Raw genomic sequence first — 23,462 nt, 5'->3', positions numbered from 1 at the left:
ATGCTCACAGTCATATTCTGTAAACACAAGTTATAGCAAATTTAATAGTGACAGAGTCAATACAGATTAGGAATGTTCACCATTCTTAAACACCATATACATTATGAATATATATATACTGTATATTTTCAACTGATTCCATTCTCAGGCTCACCGTATTAACACAATCGTAACAGTTTTATTAATTTATATGAAAAATACTTCACTAAGAAAGTAGACAAACTGCACAGAAATAGTACAAGTGTCATGTGCATAGCAATATAGCTTAAAGCATTCACATATGGCTTTGTTTAAATGAAACTATTGGGGAAATGGCCCTATATGGACCTATGGTTACACAGTTGACATAATGTAAACTGCTTCACATCTTTTAGGCACTTGCTAACAATAGTGTTCAATCCCTGAAAAACAAAATCAAGAGCTAACAAGTGAAAATAACAAAAATCCCAGGATAACAGCTGTGTAGTTGAAAAATTTTAAAAACTGGTTTTAGTAGTGCATGCACAGAACTGAAAAATGGGGGGGGGGGGTAATTTCTGTGCAAGAATTATACCAAATAACTGAAAAGTATAAAAATATTTACATGTTTAGGTTTTTTTAAATATGTACAGAACAAAAGCCCTGAAGACTCATTTTATAGAATAAAAATATAGGACATGATAGTTGTAACAAAAAATAATATATATTTTTATGGAATTGTATTTGCAGTTAGTTACAAGTTATCTAAACCACAAAGCTCCTTGAACTATCTCAAAACTTGATGGCAACAGAGAATCTGATCTTCCTTTTAAAATACAAGCACTTTGCATCATTTTTAAACTTCAGTTACAATACTGAAATACAAAACAGAATTATTTGTGTATCCTAATTAAATTGATTCTCTTTTTAAAAAAACTGTAATGTACGATATTTAAGTTTTACTTTCTTCACTGGTCATTAATGAATTCCAATCTCGAGTAGCCTCCATCAGGTGCCTCTGTCCATGTCCTACCCAATTATCCTGATTGTCAAATATTCTACCGCAAAACCAGCAGCTAAACTTAGCTTTCAAGGTGTTATCAGAGGTAGTTTTCACAATCTGATAATTGTTTTTGCTAGTCTTTTTCAGTGTCAATTTTAAGACAAATCTTTCTTTTACAGGGCTAATAGGTTTTATTGTCCTGTGCCTCTTTTGAGAAAGATCATCAGTAGTTACGTCCAAAGGATTGCAGAAGGCTGGCTGTAGAAGTGCTTCAATAGTTCTTTTTGACAATAAAACCTTAAGAACATGTCCCTTAAATTTAGCAATGGTTTTCATTACATTTACAACTTCTGGAACATCTGCATCGGGATGGTTAAGCACAACAACTGGTTGATTTCTCCGAGGGCATTTTACAAGCTGTTTAGAATTAAAAGGAAGTAATTTCAAGGTCCTCACAGTTTCTTTTGATGCCCTTGGTTTGTAAGGGCCACCTGATTCACTAACAACTTCAGCCTGATTCTTTTCCTTACACTTTCTGTGCAACATTACTTTCTTTCTTGGAGGTTCTGGGCAATTATCCTTACTTTTCCGTTTGAAATTCTTGTTTCTTTGCACGCCCACAGTTTCTGAACTTTTAGACCCAGTTTGTTTTAAACGAGGTTTTACTTTTGCAGTTCTGTTTCGAGTGCTCCATGTGGATTTCTGACTACCAAAGTTATTCCTGTTGTTAGCAGTTATTACTTGCATACTCTCAATAGAACCTTTTTGCAACCGTGTCCCTGCAGACTTGGAATAAACAGGTTCTACAGGAGGAACACAAAATGCTGGATTAGAGCTTGCCAAAGAGGCATTTGCTGGCATTAACCTACCTGGTAAGATTAAGGCATCATTAGAAGTAAGATTAGTTTGTTTCTGTGCTAGTGCAGGAGTAAGGGACTGCAAGTTATCCAACTGTAGTGAGGGCACCGAGTTGCTTACTGACTGAGTGGTATCAGCCAGCATATCTGAAGTAGAAGTCTTAATTTTCAGCAAAAGCTTTTGTTGCATGGCTCCAGTTTTCTTTGGTTGACAATTTTGATAATGAGCATTATCCTGAAAAACACTATGTTTATGAACTACAGGCTTGTTTGGTGTCATACATTTCAGAAAAACTGCCTGCTGTCCATCAGGCAAAAGTGCATAAACATGTTGTTTCTGTTTAATTTCCTGTTGGTTTACCGACTCCAAGGAACCAAAGACAGCATCCTGATGCTCTGGTAACACCTTCACAGAAGAAATTCCCTTCACAGATGACTCCAATGAGTTTGTAATTACTAAAGGTCCTTTGAATGGCATACTATTCAATGAGTCATTTGCTGTACTACATGCTCTCCTCTTACAGGAACTTCTTACACTTCTGAAACTGTCATTTTTCCCCTCCACTTTTGAAGCTGGTATGGTTATTTTACTATATTCTCTGGATGCAACCCTACCTAAAACCTGAGAACTATCACTAGGGACATTTGCAACTGTTCCAATTGCCCCGCTAAAAGTCAAAATCATTCCAGGTCCTTTATTTAAAACAAAGGATGCAGGTACACCTTTAGTCACATGCCCATCTGACGAACTGGTTGATGGAAGAGATTTTCCTGAAACCACCTGTAGTCCGGGCTGGTTAGCAAGGTGCAAAGGAACAAAAAATCCTGACGGAGGGGACTGAACTAAAAGGGTTTTCTTCTGTTCCTGAAGAACTGGCGAAAAGCTACTAGGATTTTGGGTTGTAGACAGTATGTTATCTTTTACTAACTGCTGTGTTATGATTGCATCTGTATGAGTTTTTAGCAACGTACCAACACCTGGAGTTCTGGATAATTTATCCATTCCCTGTGAATCAAATGATGTTCTGGGTGTCTGTCTGTCTCTCCCACAATGTGTACCTTCATTTGTGCTACATCTTGTGTTCAACTCTCTCTTATATAAATGAAAGCCTACATTAGTAGGAGGCCTCTGAAAACTACATGCAGTTGCAGAGCTTTTTAAATGCGTAAAGGCTTTATTCCCTGTCTCGTGACTAGAAAGCAGCTTGTCAGAATGAAGTTTTATGCAGTTATTTGACTTGCTGTGTGATTCTTGCTGAGTAGTTGCTTTCACTTTTAATACATCTTGCAGTAACTGGTTTATTTCAGGCGATAAATAATTAGCTGCCTGTTCACTCTGCAATGAGAAAACAGATGTGATTTTAGGCATTAAGACCGAGTTAACACAATCAGAGGCATTTTCTTGGAATTTCTCAGCTACGTTCTCAAAGCCTTGATGTATGCCAGTGTCCAAATACTGCTGGCCATGATGCTGGTCCTCCATAAAACACTTGCCATCAACACCACATTTAGATTGGCTTTTAGAAGACACAGAGTTATTCTTAGTGTTTGTGTGTCCATAAGTTTTATTAATATTTGATTGGGCTGATACACCTTTCTCTGGTTTTAAGCCTTTCATCGACTCTGAATATGAAGATGCAGATTCAGTTCTTCTACTGTTTTGAAAACAAACTGTTTTGCTAGATAAAAATTCTTTATATCTGTCATCTGTTGACATCCAAATGCTACATGGATTATCTGAAGTGTCCATTTTGGAATAGTTATGAAAAGACAGCAACCCTTCATTAGAAGAATCCACTGAAGTTGAATAATAGAGATTATTAGTTCCATTACTATTATTCAGGCCACCATTTTGTATTTTCAGTTCAGGAAAGAAGGGCATTTTCATAGGGTCATAGTGAAGCGTATTTGTAATAGTGGGTGGTAATACCTGAGGATGACTTGGAGGACTATAGCGTCCCCACGAGATATTACTTCGAGTTCCAACTTTTGTCACCTCATCACACGGAGGTACAGTTGAGCCCAACTTCATTGGCAAATAATTCGAACTTTTTCCTACAGCTACATTAGAAGGTGCTACAGTTTGAGAAACACTCCGACCGTACAATAAGGAGTTATTTTGTTTTTCCACTTTTGTTTTTCCTGAATGAGGAGCAGAACAAGAAAACGGAGGAGAGGTTAATGGGTGAACAGAATTGTTCTTTAAGGTTGACTGATCAGTTACATGTGGTAGAGCACCTGAAGACAAGCCACAGGGATCAGCAGTCTGTAGCAAAGGAGTTGTAGAACCATCTTTAATAGGATCAGCTTTCTGACCCAACAAATGTAAGTTCTGCTTACTTGTAGGCAATAATTTTATAACAATATGTTGTTTTCCATCTACCATTTTAAATCCCATAAATTTAGCACTGTAATTTGCTGGAACAGATATTTTATTGTTTTTGACCATCAATACTGTTGGCCCATGAACAGCATTTTTCAATAATCCCAGGCCGTAACTTGTTCCATCATCTGCTTTATTGTATTGTGCAGTAGTAGCAGAGAGCATTCCACCCGTGAAATTATGCTTTTCTGTATATATAATTTGATCTTTTTCTTCATTTGCTTCCACATCTCTCATACACTGGTTCAGCTCCTCAGATTTTGTTTGAATTTTATTCACACTTCTTAGCACTTGTGCATTTTTTTCTCCAGTTTTGTCACTTCCACCGCTTATTTTTTTCCGTCTCCAGAGTGCTTTTTTTGATGCTCCCATTTTATACCTTCTTAACACAAGCTTCAGTCCTGCTGGAGTCTTCACTATTCTTTTTTCACATTTATCCTTTTCCAGTTTTTCTTTTGCATATAAGTGGTCTCTATGCAAAGCTATGATGTGTTTTAGAAGATAATCTTTCCGTGGTGTGCTGTAACTGCAATATTGACAACCAAAAGGAAACATACTGGTATGAACAAGAAGATGTTTCTGGAACTCCTCTTTTGTAAAGCTTACATGATGGCATTTTCCACAGTTATATGGAATCTCGTTATGTCTGTGAATATGCTGAACAAATGTGCCCACATCCTGGGTAGAAAACCCACATTTTTCACATTGAAAGTGACCATTTACACAATGCTTTGATGTGAAGTGTTTTGTCAAATCCAACAAAGTGTACATATGCTCATCATTACAGAGCTCACATTTTACTAAAGTGCTACGATGGGTGCGTCTATGCTGTTTAAATGACTGAAAGTCATTAGCCGAGAAGTTACACATCTCACAAGGATACAAAGGCAACTCACCATAGTGTAACAGCTGAAAATGTTTCTGTAGATCATTTGGGCTGTATCTAATGTTATCCTTGCACTTCGTACAAGTGAAATTCAGTATCTTTGCTGTAGTTTTCAACCCTTCTTCAAATTGCACTTCTGGTTTATTTTGCAAGTGGCTTCCCTCTGAACAACTGGGATTGCTTCCATTTATTTTCTCTAGACTTAAGGACTTCCTTGCAGTTTGCTGTTTACACTGAAAGAGTTTTCTAAATCTATCAACTTCATGTTTCATTAATACTTCATCTGGAATGTTCACCTTGGGTAAATCAATTTTCACATTTTTTAGTTCGTAAGAGAGACTGACATCTAAAATTGCTGGTTGAGTCATCACACTGAAAGGATCATTCACCAGTGCTTTTTCCAAAGCAGTATCTGTAGAAAAATTCTTTGCAGCATTGTGTTTTAACAAATTAATTTGCTTTTTATCATCAGGAAAAAACTGTTCCTTTTCAGATGGCATGATTTTAGGTTTTCCTTTTCTTTAAGTGAATTCTTGAGACTAGTCTTAGTTTCTGCAGCAAACAAGACTGCTGTGCCGAGTTATTCTCAAGGTTCTAGAACTTCCCCATTTTACTCTCCTGAAATCAGAAAACAAAGCAAATATTACATTTAAAATTAATGCAATTAGAACACTCATTGCAATTCATTAATAAATACATACCAATCTTGGAAGTTGTTGACTTTTATAATAGCATTTGAGAGAAAAAAGGATGAGGCAAAAAAATGAGACATTACACTGTAACCTTTTTTTGTTTGTTTGTGTTTGGGGTTTTTGTTGTTTGGGGGTTTTTTTCCCCACACAAAAAATACATAAATCTTGAAAAATAAGCTTTAAAGGACAACATCTACTGAAAGATGAAAACACTGAAATTCCATGCCATCAAATTTTGGTTTTCTCCCACCAGGACAGTCTGTAAGTATGAGAAATCCCAAGAGCTGCTTTTTTTAAAATGAAGCTAACATTTATTACTTATTCAGGATTTCAAGCAAATATAAACACAGTACCTCCTCTGTAACATGGATGACTAACTGAACCTAGCTGAAGTACAAAAACAAGTCAAATTCAGCAGGAGTTGATATATTTTTGTTATTCAAGTCTGTTACTCTATTAGTAGCTAACTATTGTGCTTAAAAAGAAAAGAAAAAATTAAAAACTGTCAAAATATCTACTTCACTAATGGAAACATTACCTTTATCAACACCAAAAAACCCACCATACTCCTCTACAATGAATTTTTCGCATGCCTACCTTTAGTATCACACAAGTCTCAAGTAGTCAACAGATAAAAGTTAACTTTGGTTTCTCACCATATGTTCCTGGGTATAGGTTAATCTTTTCAGAACGAGAGCATGACTGACAACAGTACTTCTCTATGGATTAAGAGGCTCAAATAGGTATGGTCAGCATCATTGTCTCACTACAGACTTAACGTCAGTGTTTCCATAACAGGCCGCACTGACAATTTATAGCAGCTCAAGTCTGTGCCCGAACAACACCCCCACATGTCAACATAAAATCAGCAGAAATGGAATAGCAGTGAAAATCATTTGGATTTTTAAAACTGAAACTGAAACGTAACAAGAACTATTTCTTCACTAGTATACAATACTTTTACAAAAAACTTTTTCCATAGCAGAAATCATAGCGTCACTTTCTTCTTTACTAGCAAAAGTCAGTAAAGTGTTGGCTGAAATCTGATCAGCAGCTCTCTCTCCACTATTCCCCTACCCACCCTGAAGCAACACAGACTTGGAACTCATTAGATCATCCTATTTATTCAGATTCAAACTGAAAGAATGATCACATCCTCTCCCTCATTGTGATGAAGTGCAAGAACTGCTTCTAGAGCTCCAGGCCATCACAAGCATCACCACTAAGGTCTTCCAAATATTTTCCCATAGTCCTGCAAGAAGGAAGTATCTAGCATTAAACATGTAAGTACCTGACAAAGAAAATGGAAAGAAAATGGAGACTGAAAAATTTTCAAGGCCATGTTCATGTATCACGTAGCAAGAAAAGCAAAACACCTTTTTTTTTTTTTTAAGCGTATGCTTTATTGCATTCCTTTGGTAAAGATATTAGCATTTCTGCACAATTCTTGAAAATAATAAGCAAAACAGACTTTGCCATTTTACACAGACTCCAATATCAAATAAATTCAATTAATTGTGTTCTTCAGCTGAGACCTGCAAGATTTCAACTACATGTTTGACATTCAAAAAAACAAAAACAAAAAAAACCCCACAAGCCACAGACACATACATATACACTCCCTCCTTGGAAGTCTTTCCAAACTAAAACACTTCAGATACAGGATAGTTTTGTTGTTTTTTTTTTTAAACTCAATAATACATTTCCCATCTTCCACCCAGGAGATTAATATATGGGATATTACTCTACTTTGAGCCTTCAGAAGAGAACAATTCATCTACCTTACAGTCCACTTTCACCAAGAGTGTACTGTATTGTAATGCTTTCTCTTGTCAATGGTAAATCCCTTATTTGAACAAGAGCAAGCTGGACTCCCACATAAAGAATAAGTAACTAAAAATGACTCAGACTTGTTTGCTGAAGAACTTTTTTAATACATAGATGCAACACATGAAGATTACAGGTTGCATGATGCAATACATCATCCCAATGGCAGCTGCCTATCATTCAGATTAAAATGTTATACTGTCAAATACTGAAACCTGAAATGTGTGCAATTAACACTATAAAAATCAGAAGTAGATGCAGTATGCTGCAGAGAACAAACACCTCAGGCTTTTAACATGGGGCCAATGTGGTCCTCAACTGGGCAACATTTCACTAACTGGATAAAACATTTATGTTTGGCAAAGAGTCTCAGTTGGGTACATTCAAACCTGATTTGAGATCTCCTTTAACTAATTAACCACACAAATTACAATTTAACTTTGTTATTATTGGGTAGCATGCAACTATCAACAAGCACTTGCAGCACGATAAATAAAAATATTTACGAGAAACAACCAACTAGTAAAAAAAAAAATAATCTCACAAATCTTTAAATGTACATTATTAAAGAAGAAGTCAGACTTACACATTAAGAAAAGACTTGACTTCAATTCTTCAACAGCCTTTTTAACATTTTTCCACATACACAGAAGAGGTAAATATGTAAGACTCAGAAAAGGCCACAGTCAGGAGGAATAGTGAAAAAAGGTCTGGAAGCAAAAGGAAAGATATTTTTAAAGGTGTAAATACAAGCATAACTGAAAGAATAAGCTGAAAAGCACAAATCCTTCACAATTTAACATTACGTGCATTTTTAATACACTGAAGACAGAAAAACTGTAAAAATGTACCATGTTTGCTCCCAAAGAACACCATCAAATACAATAAAATTTCTAAATTAATGAGTGGGCTTTAAAATGGCTAGCATACTCCTCCTAACAAGGCCTATTTTAACCTTAGCTTTGTCACTACTTCTCAGGCATTCGTAACTGGTAAGCATAAACGTATGATAACTTAAAAACAAGACAGAAAGCAGTAACTGGTACCTCAGTCCATCAAATTTTAACTTGAACTCAAAAGAAACTTTTCTTAAGTAAAAACTGTAACAAATTCTACAGCAAAGACCTAATTCTAATTTTCTAGAAAGTTTTGCAAAAGCCGGGGGGGGGGGGGGGAGGTGGAATATTACATTCACAATATTCGAAACAAGTAAATAGATTATAAAGCAGATGTAATGAATACAAACCCTGAAAATACATAAGCATGCGCCAAAGTTAACTCTCATGAAAAAAAAAACCCACACACTAAGCACAAGCATAAGTAACCACTTGAGGCTCTAAGCCTCAATTTTCTTCCCCAAAAATGCTCCAATATGTCAGTATTTTGTTTAAAAAAAGTACACACGGAGAAAAAAAGTTTTAGCTATATACTTTAATCTAGTGAGAAATGACAGATAAAAGTAAGTCACTCCTAAGTTAGGTACCTTTTACAGTTTTTCCATTTAGAACAAAAAAACAGAAATTCAAAACACATTTCCAGGCAGGTAGTATTTTCAAGATTTCTGTAAAAATTGTTCATACTCATTTAAGTTTTACTTAAAAAAAAAAAAAACACACAAAACCCTATACTAAAGTATCTTCCATGCTTGGTCCCATCCTATATATGCCTGCAGATTTAGAGTATTGCCTTCATCTCTACAAATATCCGGACACATGCAGAAACTTACAGAACTAGATCTTCAGGAACCCATAGAGCTAGAGATTCTGGCGGTCAGATACGATCTGACACAGCAAAACTGCTTTTGTAAAATAAAATGTAAAATAAAAATAAATTACCAAATCACTCTCAAAGCTGACGAACACAGACACTCATGCCACACAGCAAACTTGTCATTTACGAAAACAGCAGCTCAACGCTCCAGTGATACACGGCCACCGCAAACGTACCTGCAAACAACCACTTTCTCAGCCCACGCTTGCCACGTCGGGGGGACGCTCCCCGTCTCCCCGCCCGGGGCTCCCGGCACCACCATTAATAAACAGCGGTCCCACAGGGCGCTGCGGGGGCTTACCGAGGAGCAGGGCCAGGGCGCGAGCTGTCCCCCCCGTCCCCGGGACGAGGAGACAGAGAAGAGCAGGGACAAAACACGATGCGGTCGCTGACGCCGCCCGGCGGGGCTCGGGAGAGCCCCCGGGGCTGCCACTGCCTCAGGGCCGCGCCGCGGGCTCCACCCGACCGCGGCGGCAGCGCGGGGCGCTCTCCAAAACCGGGGTGGGGGCGAGTGGGGCGACTCCTCTCCCCAGCTCCTCCTTGGGAGCCACCCGGCTCCTCGGGCGGCCCCGGCGGGCAGCGCTGCCCCCGCCCCGCCGGGCCGCGGGGCGCCCACACGGCCCCGGGGGGCGCCGCGCTGCCCGCGACGTCTCGCCTGGCCCCGCGTAGCCCGGCGGAAGGATACGGCTCCGCAGGCGGCCCGGGGCCGGCCATGAGGCGTTGTCGCCCGCTCCCCGCCGCGGCCGGGCGCTACCCAGGGTCCCCGGCCGCCCCGCCGCCCAGCCCCGGCCGCCCCGCGAACTTCCCGCGGCCAGAGGGGGCGGGGGGCGCAGGACTATTTGACGGCTCACCCCTACCACGGGGCGGCTTCCTGCCCTGACGGGGCTCGCACCTCCTGCCCGCCCCTCGCCGCCACGGCCCGCGCCGGGCCTCCCCCTCCCGCAGAGCACGGGGACTCCCCTTCCCTGCCCGGCGCCCCTCGCGGAGTTACCTCGCCCCTCTCCATATCCCGGCGAGTCGCTGTTGGCGGCCATAACAGTTTCCATCCGGGGACTGTGGGGCTGCGAGCCCGGCGGTAGGGGTGGCCGCGGCGGAGGGATACGCGTTCACCTGGGGAGACGGACGGCGGCCGACGAGGCCTAGGGCGGGGGAGCGGGGTGGGGGGGGAGGGGTGGGGCGCCGCCGCCCCCCAGCGGGCCGGGCGGCTGCCCCGCGGGGCCGGCCCCCGGTGTGGGCGAGGCGGCGGCAGCGACAGCCCCCGCTGTCTTCTTCCTCCTCCTCCTTCTCCTCCTCCTCCTCGGATGTGGCCGCGGGGGCTGGGGGCGGGAGGGAAGCACAATGCCGGGCTGGCGGGAGGGCCGGCCCCGTGGGCCTTGGCCGCATGGCACGGCCATAGGTACAGCCTTGCCGCACGGCCCATCGTTACCTTTCGGTGGTTTTGCGCTTTCCTCCGCCCAAGGGTGTGTGTGGCTCGATGGCCGGTAGTGGCACTGGGCAGGGAGAGCTGACGTCCCGTCATAAAACACCCAGAAAGAGAGGTCCCGGCCTAGGCTGTTGGTGGCCTGCCATAGACAAGGATTTGCTGAGCTGCGTAGATGCAACATATAGGGGGTATTTCCAGAAGATGGCAGCCATGAAAGCATTGAGAACGTTATACATGGGTTAGATGAGTTGATGCGTTTTCATATGCTTCAAATAACAAAAATCAAAGCTTAAAATCATTAGAAAATAAATGTTTGCCTTGTTAGAGACACAGTATCATTGCTACTTAGAAGAGGGATAAACTACGCCCATTAGTAGTGCCCTCTAAATATTTGTTATAAGTTTTAATGCACGTGGAAGATCACCAAAAGTAAGATTATCAACGAGTGTGAAGGCACGTGTGAAACAGGAAATTCAGATGTACCATGGCCAAGAAGTGGCAAACACCCATGGCAGAAATAGACTGTAAAGATGAATTCTGAGTGAAGAGGTCATTGAAAAGGAAAGCCTTTCTCCACTTATTAAATAGCATTCAGAAATGAAAAGCGAAGGGGAGGAAAGGTTTGGGTTCCCAAAGGAAAAAGCTTAAACTAACTCATGAGCAATTTGACAGCGATTCAGCTAAATTTTCCTCCAGAAGCGTTGTCACATCTTAGTAGTTGCAACAAAGTTTAAGAAATACCCTTTTTTACTCATGATCACATTTGAGAACAAGGAGGAATGTTGCTGTCTTTGAGTGTGTATGTGTGTGTAATATGGATCCATTTAACATGAACGTATTTTTAATTCCTCGTTCAAACTGACATCACTTATTTCCCTTTTGTCCTGGACTGTAAAAGAAAATGAATAGAAGCCATTTTGGGGTGGGATTTTTGGCCCTAAAGAGTATCTTCAGGAATAGAATTATATCATTGATGGTGCTACTACACCCAAATGAAACTGTGCCAAAAGCAAGCAGAGAAATACACTGGTGACTGGCATGCAAATCTTCACATTCTTCTTCTGGCCTCTAATTCATTACATTTTTCTAAATGGTCAGAAATGGAGTTTGTAAATATGTGCCCATAGTGTTTTGGAAGATCTGAAAACTAACTACAACTGAAGAAAAAAAATGAGAAACAGCATAGTTCTGGCTGCAGCCCTAAAGTCAGAAAAGATAATGGAAATGAATTATCCATGAAAGTCGTCAGTCTAACAAGCAGCTACAGTATCAAATTTGTGTTAGAATGCTAGTATTCCTAATCTGAAATTAAAATCTACATCATATTGTCAACTGTTCACCGCAACAAATTCGCATATAAAAATAGAAACTATTTTATCTGTAGTGTATCACTTCATAATTCAAATTTAGAACACATACGGATGTCAAGCACAAGAGAGAAAAAGAAAACTTGTGAGATAACACCAGCAAGGGAAAGAAAGAAGAAAGGCTAAAATCTATTTTATCATATACGTTGAGATTCTTTGCAGCACAGGAGGAATCAAAAAAGATGACATCAAAACACATGCTTGTAACAATAAATTTATTTTGGGATTAAGATTTGTATAGGACTATATGGAAAAAAGAAGGGTGGCAATTGGATGAAAAACAACAACAATGAGCAAACCCACCAAAAAGATTGACATTATATAATACCTTCGCCCAAAATTAATGAAAGAGCTCTTTAGTCATGAGAGCCAGCATCTGCAAAAACGCTCCCCAAAATTTCTAAGTCATAGCCTACGACCTTCCCATTTTGCAGGAGTACTAGGAACCCCTTATAAACTGACATGAGAGGCTGCCTCAAAGATCTTTTTGAATCCATGCGCTCACCACTGAAGAGATGACCAATGAATGCAATAACTGCCTTCCTACCATGCTCAGAGTAGAAACTAAACCAAAAGCCATCAAGGAAATCCAAGTGAGACCAAAGTCTTTTCCAGTGTTTCAGAAGTGAGTGCACAGAACTGGAGAGCACATGCGTTTTCTGAGTATCGTGATGCTGGCAGTTGAACCTCATGTGGCATTAGGCATGAATTGTGACAGAGTGCATGAATGCAAACATATTTTTAACTACTTTTATGCTTTCCTTGGAATACATTTCCTTTAAAGTAGCATCAGGTACTGTCCTATTTCAAGGATCAATGAATGCTGTATGAGGACTATAATATCTTTGTATTCTTTTTCCTGAAGACAGAGATCACACATGATGCATCTGGATAGGCGTGATACGTAAACATCACTGTTTCATTCCCAGATTCTTAAAAAGCAAGGACTGAATCCACGTAATACTCCACTCCTTCATTCTTTCTCAGGAGATAAATTTAATTTGGTCCACTTTAGTATGCGAGATCCTGTGAAGATGTTCAACCACAAGACAGTCTATATTCTGTGAAACATGAAATATCCCACGGCAGTTTTTGCTTTTCATGCAAAAAAATTGCTCTGACATCTGCAGTCAATTTTTTTTCCTGAGCGTTGGCTATTGTCTCCAGAAACATGTAAGCCGTGTAGCATTTTGGAAGCTTTAAAGGTATTTGTACTGTCTTAGTGCTCATTACATTACAATTACTCTGTGCATCTGAAATAGCAAACAATTACAGGACTTCCCATTACATATGTCATTAGCATTAGTCTTTTATAAATTGGTAGGGCAATTAAGTGCAAATAAGTAGCCTTCATAAGGCGATTTTTATTATTGTTGCTATTAGTTCTGTATATGTGATGTTTTAGAATTGAAAACTCAGTGCTTTCCTCAAATACATGGGTGTCTCACAAAAAACAAGAATACTGCATCCCTGGTTTCAGTTAGATATCCATCTTATTTATGGATAGCAGGATGGATTGGATCAATCTATTGCGTCATCTGCTGGACTATCAGAAGTTACTTATATCAGAAATGAATCCACACCAAATAATTGGGGCTGACTTAAGGATTTCCACAGAAATACTCTGGAAAAAAAGGATAGTTCAATTTTCAAAAGTCTATGCTGAGGCAAATACCAAGCACAGATCACCAAATGAAGCTGAGGAACTCTTCATTTTTTAAAGAAAACCACTTATTTTTAATATGAAGTTGCTCATGCATTTGCCTGAAATCATTGAATTTGGTCACAGATGTGAAAGACCTTGTTTTAGAGTTAGCAACAATAATGAAGTGTTACTGCTACTGTGGTCCATATTTGCATTAGAAAGTGGAAATACCTGGCTAAAAGGGAAAACATTATTTCATTCAGATTTTCACATTTGTTGGTATATATAAGAAAATAGCCAAATCTCAAGAAGTTTTTTGATCTACAACGATTTTTAGTCTTGGTTCTCTCCCATTTTTTGTTCGATCTAACATGAATTTAAATTAGTTTCTACAGACATTACCAATGCTGCTGTTGTTTTCATTTGAACTTTTATTCCTGCAATTTTAACAATTATGGTTTAGATAGCTCTAAGACTGATTGGCACCATGAAACCCACAAAGAAAACTAAATTATTGACTTCTTTCACTATTGCAATGTCACTGTAGATGTGCAGATAAATCCATAATGAGAATTCAGTGATGTTCTGATATTAATAATGATACCATTATGTGTCAGCATTAATACTGCTATGTTTTTAAGAAAATGTATTGTGAAAAGGAAGCCTTGCCATTATGATTTCCTACTGTTTTAACCAATGAAAAAAAAAACCCAGGCTATTTACCATAAAAAAACAGAGATTAAAAAAAATTAAGATGTTTATTTTACCTGACAGTTATCTGTAGGCAACTGTACATTGCAAAATATTTGATCATCAAAGCCAATAATCTAGTGTATCAGAAACTGTTTTCTCATAAAAAGGCAGTTTTCTTCTTTTCACTGTGTACTGATATTTTATCTTAGAGAAAGAAATATGGAACTTCTCTTACAGTCATGAAGCATCTCATTCACACAAGCATTGTTTCAAGTGCACTGTACTTCATGAAAAAAATGAACTCTGCCTAGCCAATGTATTATTTATTTTAGTGGCAAGCAGAGTTTGGAGCTTTTTTGTAAGCAGATCAGTATGGAAATAATAGATTTGAAAAATGAACTCAAAAGGCCCCACCAAAAAGCTTTTATGTAAGAATACATTAGTAAAAAAGAATAATACAAGAAAGTCAAGTTAGCACCTTTAACAAGTGAACTGGTATGGAACAGAATAGAATAGATGCATTTTCTTTGAACCCTCCATTTACAGTATGTTGTTTATCTGTAAGATTACACTTTCTATTTACTGGTCATTACAAGAATTTGAAACAACCACCAAGCTGTAAGATTACTTGACTCAGGCTTTTTATTGGTGTCAGAACAGATCTTTTGTAATTCCTATGAACCAGATATTCTTAAAAGAAATAGCAGAGGCATCTCACTTCTTTTTTGCTTTTAGTTCAAAGACTGTCCTCCTGAGCAGTTGGCCTACCAATGCAAAGCAAGATCTGTCAATTTCTAATCATAATTTTCCTTCATCTAAGCATGTTTAGTCCATGGTTCCTTCCTCCATGGATTTCCAGCCTCTGTTAATTGTGATATTGCCTGCCCAGTTCTACTGTGAAGATAGACATATTTTTTGCTATACTTTTCATGAACATATTCAGAACTTACGTCTTCTGGAAAAACAGATAATCATTGGAGCTGTTCTGGTGATACTAAGTAGTAGCTGGTACTGCCAAGCAGTACATAAGAATATGGTTTATAATCTCATTACAGACAAGCCAGGAAAGAAGTACCAATGGATTACATTTTATAAAGTAAGTATTTAATAAATATATTAAATGCTGAAATAGACAAATGCATATGATTAAGTTTTACTTATTGTTACTAAAAGCCACAAAGTGATTCACAATTTTATCTGCTGTAAGTTAAGGAATGATTTAGCCCATGTCATAAGAAAAATACTAGAAACAGGAACTCTTCCAGGAAATCTGTACAGCCAATAGATGAGCAAGGTATAAAACAAGCACTCAGAAGATCAAACCGCAGGAGAAAACCAAAATGAATTATTTGCATCTGTAAGAACAGACTTGTGGAAGTTTCTGCGTTAGAACTCTTCTTTATGGAATATGTGTAAGAGGCTGTCTTGAATTGTCTCAAAGCGTCAGTAGAAAAGGTTGTAGAACAACAAAATGAATGGTAACAAAGTCAGTAAGACCAGAACCAGGAGTTATAATGGAATAAAGAATGAAATGGCTGCACGATTATGTCTGAGGTGTAACTTTTCAATTAAAACTGATGTAGATGGCATATGAGACCCCAATATCTTACAGGATTTATGAGATGAGCCGAAGAGCTATTAACTAGTAAGTCGTATGTCCATATAGAGTAAACTGATAGAAATTCTAAAAAAAAGTGTAGAATACATGAATATATGGATTTATTATATAGTATTTTGGAATGTAAAGTTGATTTTCTTGGAAGTTACCAGAAAGTCCTACAAAATTCCCTGTTAAGGCCTGGACTGCTCAGTATATTCATGGAACGGAAGGGTGAAACAGCACCATGACAAAGTTTGATGATGACAAGTTACTAAATTCACAATTTTCTGCAAAGAGCTGCAAACAGTTTATGGTGCTGAAGAACTGGGCAATAAACTGGAAGATGAAATTCAGTACAATATCAAGTAATACATATAAGGAAAAGCAATAGTAATTTTGTATAGAAAAATTATGGGCTCCAAAATGACTAATACCACCCAGAAAAAGTATCTCTCAGATGTGATAGACATTGATAAGAAAACAGTGTCTGTAAAAAAGTAGTAGTGTCTGTAAAAAAAGTTGTGTTCTCTACACCTGAAAATGAGTAGCAAACAAAACAGTAAACATCACGGTGCTGCTACATAAATCCTGGCTATGACTGTATCTTCCACACTATATGCAGTTCTGGCTTCTCTTTCTCAATGTGGGTATCACAAATCCAGAAAGGTTACAAAGAAGGAACTGAAATGCATGGAATAACTTTAGTAGAGGAATGAAGAAACTCAGACTTTTCAGCCATGAGAAGGGATAACTTAAGAGCTGATATGATAGAAATGATATGAAGGAGGTGAACAAAGGATGACTTCTCACCATTTCTTATAGTGAAGGAATTAGAAGGCATTACAAAAAGTTACCAGGAGGCCAGTTCAAAACAAATAAATGGAGTGCTGTGTGCAGTTAAGGGTTAAATCAGGGAACATACTCTCACAAGAAATGAAGGATTCCAAGAATTTACATGAGTTTGACAAGCTGTGAGACAAATTCACAGAAGAAAAAACAAATTATTAAAATGAAAGGTACAGCCTCTGAATCAAGATGACCCTGAGCCTCAGATGGTCCTCCTCTCCTAAAGCTCTGTTGGAATCTGCTTTTGGCCAGATGATGTTTGCTCAATAGACTCCGTACATCAGTTCCGCTTGTTAATTATTTTATTACACCCACCAGATGGACACATCCAGTTAAGAGGCCCTGTTATAACTGGGTATCCCACATACACTTATTCTCAGCACAGCTTTTTCAAGTACAATTTCTGATCACTTGCGTACAAAGAGTCTGTAGTGCGAATGAGGAAACATTCTTAGGAAGTTACTGAGTCTTCTTTGGAAACTTGTGGAGAAAGCATCTCTCTGCCTTCCCATTATGTGAACTGAGTAAGAGACTTTATTATCATTATCATTTGGCCATGGGGGAGTGTTGCCAGACAGCAGACAGAAGAGGCATTCTTAGAAATGTATAAACAAAATTTTTAAAAACTTTATCACTGTATTTATGGTTCTATAACATGTAACTCAGTTAGTTAGTAATAATCTGCTGAAAGATGAGATTCACCTTCATGAGTAGCTTGCCTTGGTACCAGAACTAGAATTTCTATGTATCTATTTCTTGATTAGACAATACTAAAGCCACTGTCCTTCAAGTATGTTTTAGTTTCATGAAAACTGAAGTTTGCATGGTTAAGTGAAGATCAGATTTGGCTCATTGTAATTTTAGTCTCAATGTATGCAAGTGTCTTCAGCATCAGGAGTAGAGTAGTCATAGCTGAAACAAGGTCAGACAAGCTAACTTAAAGCAGAAACTAGGGCTGGAAAAGGAAGAAGCAAGAGCTAGGAACCAAGGCTGAACAGATCAAGGGCAGGATTAGGAACTAGCACTCAGCAGGAAGAGGAACTCGGATACGGTCTAGAAAGCAGAAAATTGGATCACAATTTTAGACAGGAACCAACACTCGAGAGCAAGCATCTAGAGCATAATTACAACTAAAAGGCATTAACCCACCCCGAGCATCCTATCCCATTTCCTGTACATCAAGACAGGTTGCACTAATCAGCTGGCTCAGAGGTGAGGCCGTTACCCTTTGGAAAACTAGTTATGGCCAGATGACTAAGAGAGATGCCTGAACTGACTGCAGGAGAACCTTGTCTTTGCAGCTTTCAGTGACAGCTGAGCTAGCAGGATATGGGTGACACAAGTGTCTTCCTCATCAGCAGATACTAATGGAGGACCCCAACACCCTTTTTATCAGTAGTGAAGCCACATGTGAGCAGTGAGCTGGAACACAGTTGTCCAGATAAGATGAGAGGGACTGGCAAAACCAGAAAAGTTTGAATCAAAGCAAATTGCAATAATCTGTTAATGCACAGAGATGCTGAGAAAACAAGACAATCCTCAAGCCTTTCTCAAAATGGGGAAGATTTTACTCTTGGTGGCAAACAAACTAGAAACCACACACCATTGCACATACTGTCTTTCTGATGCAACATTACAAAATACATCCTGAGTACTGGTCTTGTTTTCTTTAGCAAGGCGGGTGCTAATTTCCCTTTCAGAAGGTACAGATACAAACTGAAATATTTAAAATCACTAAGTTCTTCTACGCCATAACATAAAATATGGCATTATGTATTCTATAACACCATAACTTCTGTCCATTTTTGCATTTCTAATAGTTGTGAGTATCTGTCAGTAGAGTCCTCTCATATGTTTTACCGCCTAGGCACACAGGTCCATACCAGCACACTTCAGGTCAGGTCATTTAACCTCTCTGCCTCAGTTTATCCATCAGTTGGAATGAAGGTGTACACTCATGAGGGTCCTAAAAGAATTAGTTCTTTATAAGATTAATTTGTTTTGCAATGAACGCTATTATATTAGCTTAAAGTATTTCTTTGTCTTACTCTACAGACCAACAGCTTTGTACCTTCTTTGATATCCATTAGGAAATCGAGTTTCTTTTTCAAGAACATGTTCTAATACAACATGTTTTTCTCATGAATATCAGTGTGACTTCCTGCATTTTAACCTTAGATCCGTACATACACTTCTAACCAAAATTTAATGGGAGAAGTAAACAATGTTCGGGTACGAGTGTTTGCTTCCTGTTGAATTCTGTGGAAATTGTGGAAATATCTCTGTGCAGAATTGGACACGACTGGTTTCCTCCCTGCTGCTTGAACAATGATAACTTCCATTCCAGTCACTGCTGATAAACCTGTCCTAACGAATCCCTACCAAACCTGAATCTAATGGGAACATAAATACCTTTCTTTTACTCTGATACCTTTGTACTTTTTTGTATTGCTATATCACCACATGCTGAATTTTGTCTGGGTCTTCTAGAAATTGCTCTGAAAAAGTCTCCAGCTGATCCAATATCTCATCATGGTATCAAGTTAGACATTGACAGAAATCTCTCCAGTTTTTTCCAGTTTTAATCTTGTTTCATTGGCTCCCTACGAAGTTTCAAATTGATTTTAAAGCATTGTTCTTAGACTAAAATCTAATAATCTGTTGGTTTAGTATAGTCAAAAATCTTAAATTCTGAGTCGTCTTGCATTTTGAATCTTTAGCTAGTGGATCCTCTACTGCATTTCAGGTCTGGCAAAGGCAGCAGCACAACAGAAGTTTCTCTGCGTAGCCCCACAACTGTGTAATTGCATTTAATTATCTGTAATCACACTGCAAATGAGTCCCACTTCCATATTCATTCATCTTTGGCACTTTTGCTGATATTATTAATATCAAGTGGTAACTTTTGAAGAGTGGAGATAGAGATCAAACTGCTGTTATACAGGAGTCTAGGCCATAAAGTACTGGGCTAACTTTGAAGTAGGAACCTACCATGGAAAACCCTTCATATACCATACTCAATCCCTTGGTAAGACTCATAGTGTCTTTCTAGCTATTTCAAAAGGTGTATTGGAGACAGCAGGTGCCAGGTTGCCTTTTAATTGCGCCCTGTGGCTTTGGATTTCACTGCCTAATGGCAGCAGATCAGTTACACAATGTTGACGTAGTTTAACAACGGGCTAAATAAAGAGATTTTTGTTTTTCTGGCTCCTTAATCCATGTGAGATGTGTTAGCTATTATTTTAGTTCTGTGCCCCATGAGGCTTTCCAGGCGGTTCTCCAGACATGCACAGTGTACCCATTCCTGTTTACAGAAACAGAGCAGACTACTGGTGTGAACATGTTTGTTGGTTTGTAATGAAGTGTCTTTGTGTTGGGGAAACTAAGCCTTTAATTAAAACCAGCTGGCACTATGAACTGTTTCATGCTCCATAATACTGGCCGTGGTTTTCAGTTAGAGATATGGAAAATCAGGGAGTTTCCTCATCCTAACTAAAAATTCTGTTGCCGGTTTTCCTCTTAAAGATGGAGTACTCCATCCCACACAAGAGATGAGTAAAACAACTACATTATAACAATTTTATAGTCCCAAATGCTGCGTATTTGCATTGCAGAGAGTTTTACAAAAGGACAAATAAACCATGTGACAGCCACCTTGTTACTGTTTCTGCATGGCCAGTCAGCCAATTTCTTTGACTTACAGTAAAGGTAAATACAGACTCGAAAAAGTTCAGGAAATATCACGCTCCTCAATAGCGTATGTATTAACAGTTGATAAGGGAGAGCAGCCAGATGTGCACAGTTTTGAGAAATAGGAGATCGAGAAGTACAACACTGCCATTAAAATAATAGCTCCCATAAGCAAAATCCAGTCTTAATTATTTTCCATTTCAGTTACAAGTTAGCTTTGCTAATGCTATTTCATTAGCTGCCTTCTCATGAAATCTATTCCCCCAAATTAAGTGAGTTTGCCCGTAACATTGTGTTTGTAAATCTACAAATACGAACTTGTTAGGTATTTGTAGAAAGAGACTACAGTGATTAATAAGGCAAAAGATTAGGAACAAGGACAATCTGGGTCCTAATCCCAGCTGAGCCACTTACGGTGTAACCTTGGGGAAGTTACTTGACCTTCATGTTTCTCAGCAAACTCTGCTGGAAATTGGATACCAGCTGGACCTCGGAGAATACGACACGTCTGCTGAACTCCTCCCAATTAGCAATGTTAGAATAATGGTGAGCAGGCTTGCATTATGATTGTGGGGTGCTATGCACATAAATACAGTCAAGGATTCATGGCCCTCCTTCCCTTTCCCGGCAGGGCTAAACTGATGTTAAAAGGTGGCCTATGCACTACACGCCCTGTCCAATTGTTGGCTATATCACAAATGAAAATAATGGCGCACATGAGGCAATTAGACTTTAAAAGGATTCCAGCTGTTCCCTTCCACCCAGCAGTCTCCTGCATTTCCAGCAAGGACATTTATCAGATTATCTGATTAGAAAGATTAGATTTATAGGGCCAGACTCTTAGCTGCATCCATGATGAACAGCTGCCGTACTTAATATGGGATCAGTTCTATGCAACTGAAAAAGGCAAGTCCAAGAGTTGGTAATCCCTAAGGTGAAGTATCATTCTGGCCACATTCACCCCAAACACACCTGCCAATGATCCTATGCCAGTAACTTTATATCATCAAAGAAATTCCTCATGTCACGTGTATCCCAAAGTCCTTTCATGCAACTAGGGGATTTTCCTGAACTGGGTCTAAATTTTCTTCTGTCAACATTTGTTGTATTATTTGGAAAGAAAGGAAAGAAAGAAAAACAAGAACACAGGCCACAGTGAAGAAGGGCTCAGCCTTTAGTCACTTTGGCAATAAAATGATACAAACCCACATAATCCTTAGACGTCACAGTTCACCAAAGGGAAAACAGTGAGAAGAAAGGTGTGCTCACATACAACTGCCATTATATATAGTTCAGACATGGTTTCATGCAGGTATCAATAAAAGAACATTAAATACTTAAAACATCACCATGGAAGTAATTTGGCAACCCAGATAATAAAACAGCACCATATTATCATATGAAATCTTCCATATTTCCTACAAGAGAAAATAGTTCTCAATAAGCAATTAGAATGGAAGCTAATATAGCACAGCATAATAACTAATGCACTATTTCAGAATGATCAAATTGCAAAGAAGCTGTGATGTGCAGGCTTAAGTAAAATGTCCATTACTTTGCCTTTATTGTGATCCTTTATTGTGATCCTTTATTGTGATCAGTATGTTTGTTTGTTTGTTTATTTCACTACGGTATGGAGCTATACTTTCCAAAAGAAACATGCAGTATCTTTCATACAAAAATTTATTTGAAACTCCTCTGTATGACAATCCATGCCCCATTTAGCCTTGTGGGGGAGGGAGAGTAGGGATTTTTGACAGATAACTGCTAATTTGCTGCAAAGTTCTCCATCCATTATATATTGTTCTATTATTTTACAACCAATTTATTTTTCGGGAGAGACACACTCACATGCCCTTGAGTGCAGTCTTGTTGGTAGTGCTTATTAGTCTGCTGAACAAAAATCTAAATACACCTATATAACTTCTTTTAAGTCCTCTCTGTAAAGGATCATGCAGGTCACGTTGGTCACTTTAGCCAACATGTTGGTTGTCTAAATATGCTGCAGGCATAATACAGCTGAAAATACTACACTAGCAAAGGAAAAGCAGGGAAGAAATTATGTCCAGGTGCCCACTGTCTGATAGGATTTTTTCTGGAGTTGGTACAGCTCATGCGTTATCAATTTTTGCTCTATGGCAAGAGCAAAAATTGATAAGGTTAGTTGGGTCTGCTGGCAAATTTTCCAAGGATCAGCTCTGCAGGAAAGCACACATCATCTCAAGGTTTGGCACCCAGCATGGTGTCTTCGTAGATGGGAAATGTGCTGGCACATTCCCACTGCTTCCTGAGAGACCTGGGGACCAGCTACAAACACAGGATCTCTGCAGGAACGGGGAAAATCTCACATTTCTGCAGTGTTGTGGAAGTCCCAGCAAAATGTATCCAAGCAGATAAACCAAGCTTTAGTCCATCTTCTAGGTGGCCCTGCTCTTCAGTGTCCCATTGTCATGATCTAATTCACAGCAAATTCTGCTGTTTGTAGACACTACATTGTGTCAGAAAAGGTGCAACTGCTATTAAATTGTTATAGCATTTAGTCCACCTTTCAGATTCCACGTTGTTCTACACCTGACTGAGAAACTCTCAGAACTTGTGCCTTATTCCTAATCCATGTCCTTGATCAAAGCAAGGAAGAATGTTAGCCTTTGACAATGCAGCTAGAAAAATCATGAGTATACTGAAATCTTGTTCTCATTAAAACCAAAGAGTATTTTGTGCTTTGAGTTTAGTTGGATAGAATTGACCCTTAAAGACATGATATACAATTTAGAAAATTAAAAGATACTAAATTGTCATTCCCTAGGACACTGTCATGGAGG

At 38.9% G+C, this 23,462-nt stretch overlaps 1 protein-coding gene across 9 annotated transcripts; it reads right to left on the bottom strand.

Moving 5' to 3' along the window:
• On the bottom strand, positions 1 to 10,557 carry ZNF518A (zinc finger protein 518A). Of its 9 annotated transcripts, none has more exons than XM_072869785.1 (4): positions 10,368 to 10,557; positions 9,442 to 9,552; positions 8,193 to 8,316; positions 1 to 5,705 (listed from the first exon to the last, which is right to left on the bottom strand). In XM_072869785.1, the coding sequence occupies exon 4, from the start codon at positions 5,585 to 5,587 to the stop codon at positions 911 to 913; it is 4,677 nt and encodes a 1,558-aa protein (XP_072725886.1). In that variant the 5' UTR covers positions 5,588 to 5,705; positions 8,193 to 8,316; positions 9,442 to 9,552; positions 10,368 to 10,557; the 3' UTR covers positions 1 to 910. The 9 variants fall into 9 exon arrangements, with proteins under 9 accessions (XP_072725886.1, XP_072725887.1, XP_072725891.1 ...); XM_072869786.1 differs by lacking the exon at positions 9,442 to 9,552 and adding an exon at positions 9,333 to 9,404; XM_072869790.1 differs by lacking the exon at positions 9,442 to 9,552 and adding an exon at positions 9,333 to 9,401.
• Positions 10,558 to 23,462: the final 12,905 nt, after the last annotated feature.

This window comes from Ciconia boyciana, chromosome 8, assembly GCF_034638445.1.
Source record: "Ciconia boyciana chromosome 8, ASM3463844v1, whole genome shotgun sequence".
Classification (NCBI taxonomy): domain Eukaryota; kingdom Metazoa; phylum Chordata; class Aves; order Ciconiiformes; family Ciconiidae; genus Ciconia; species Ciconia boyciana.
The sequence above is the reverse complement of the archived record's forward strand: the minus strand, read 5'-3'. Positions and strand labels throughout refer to the sequence as shown.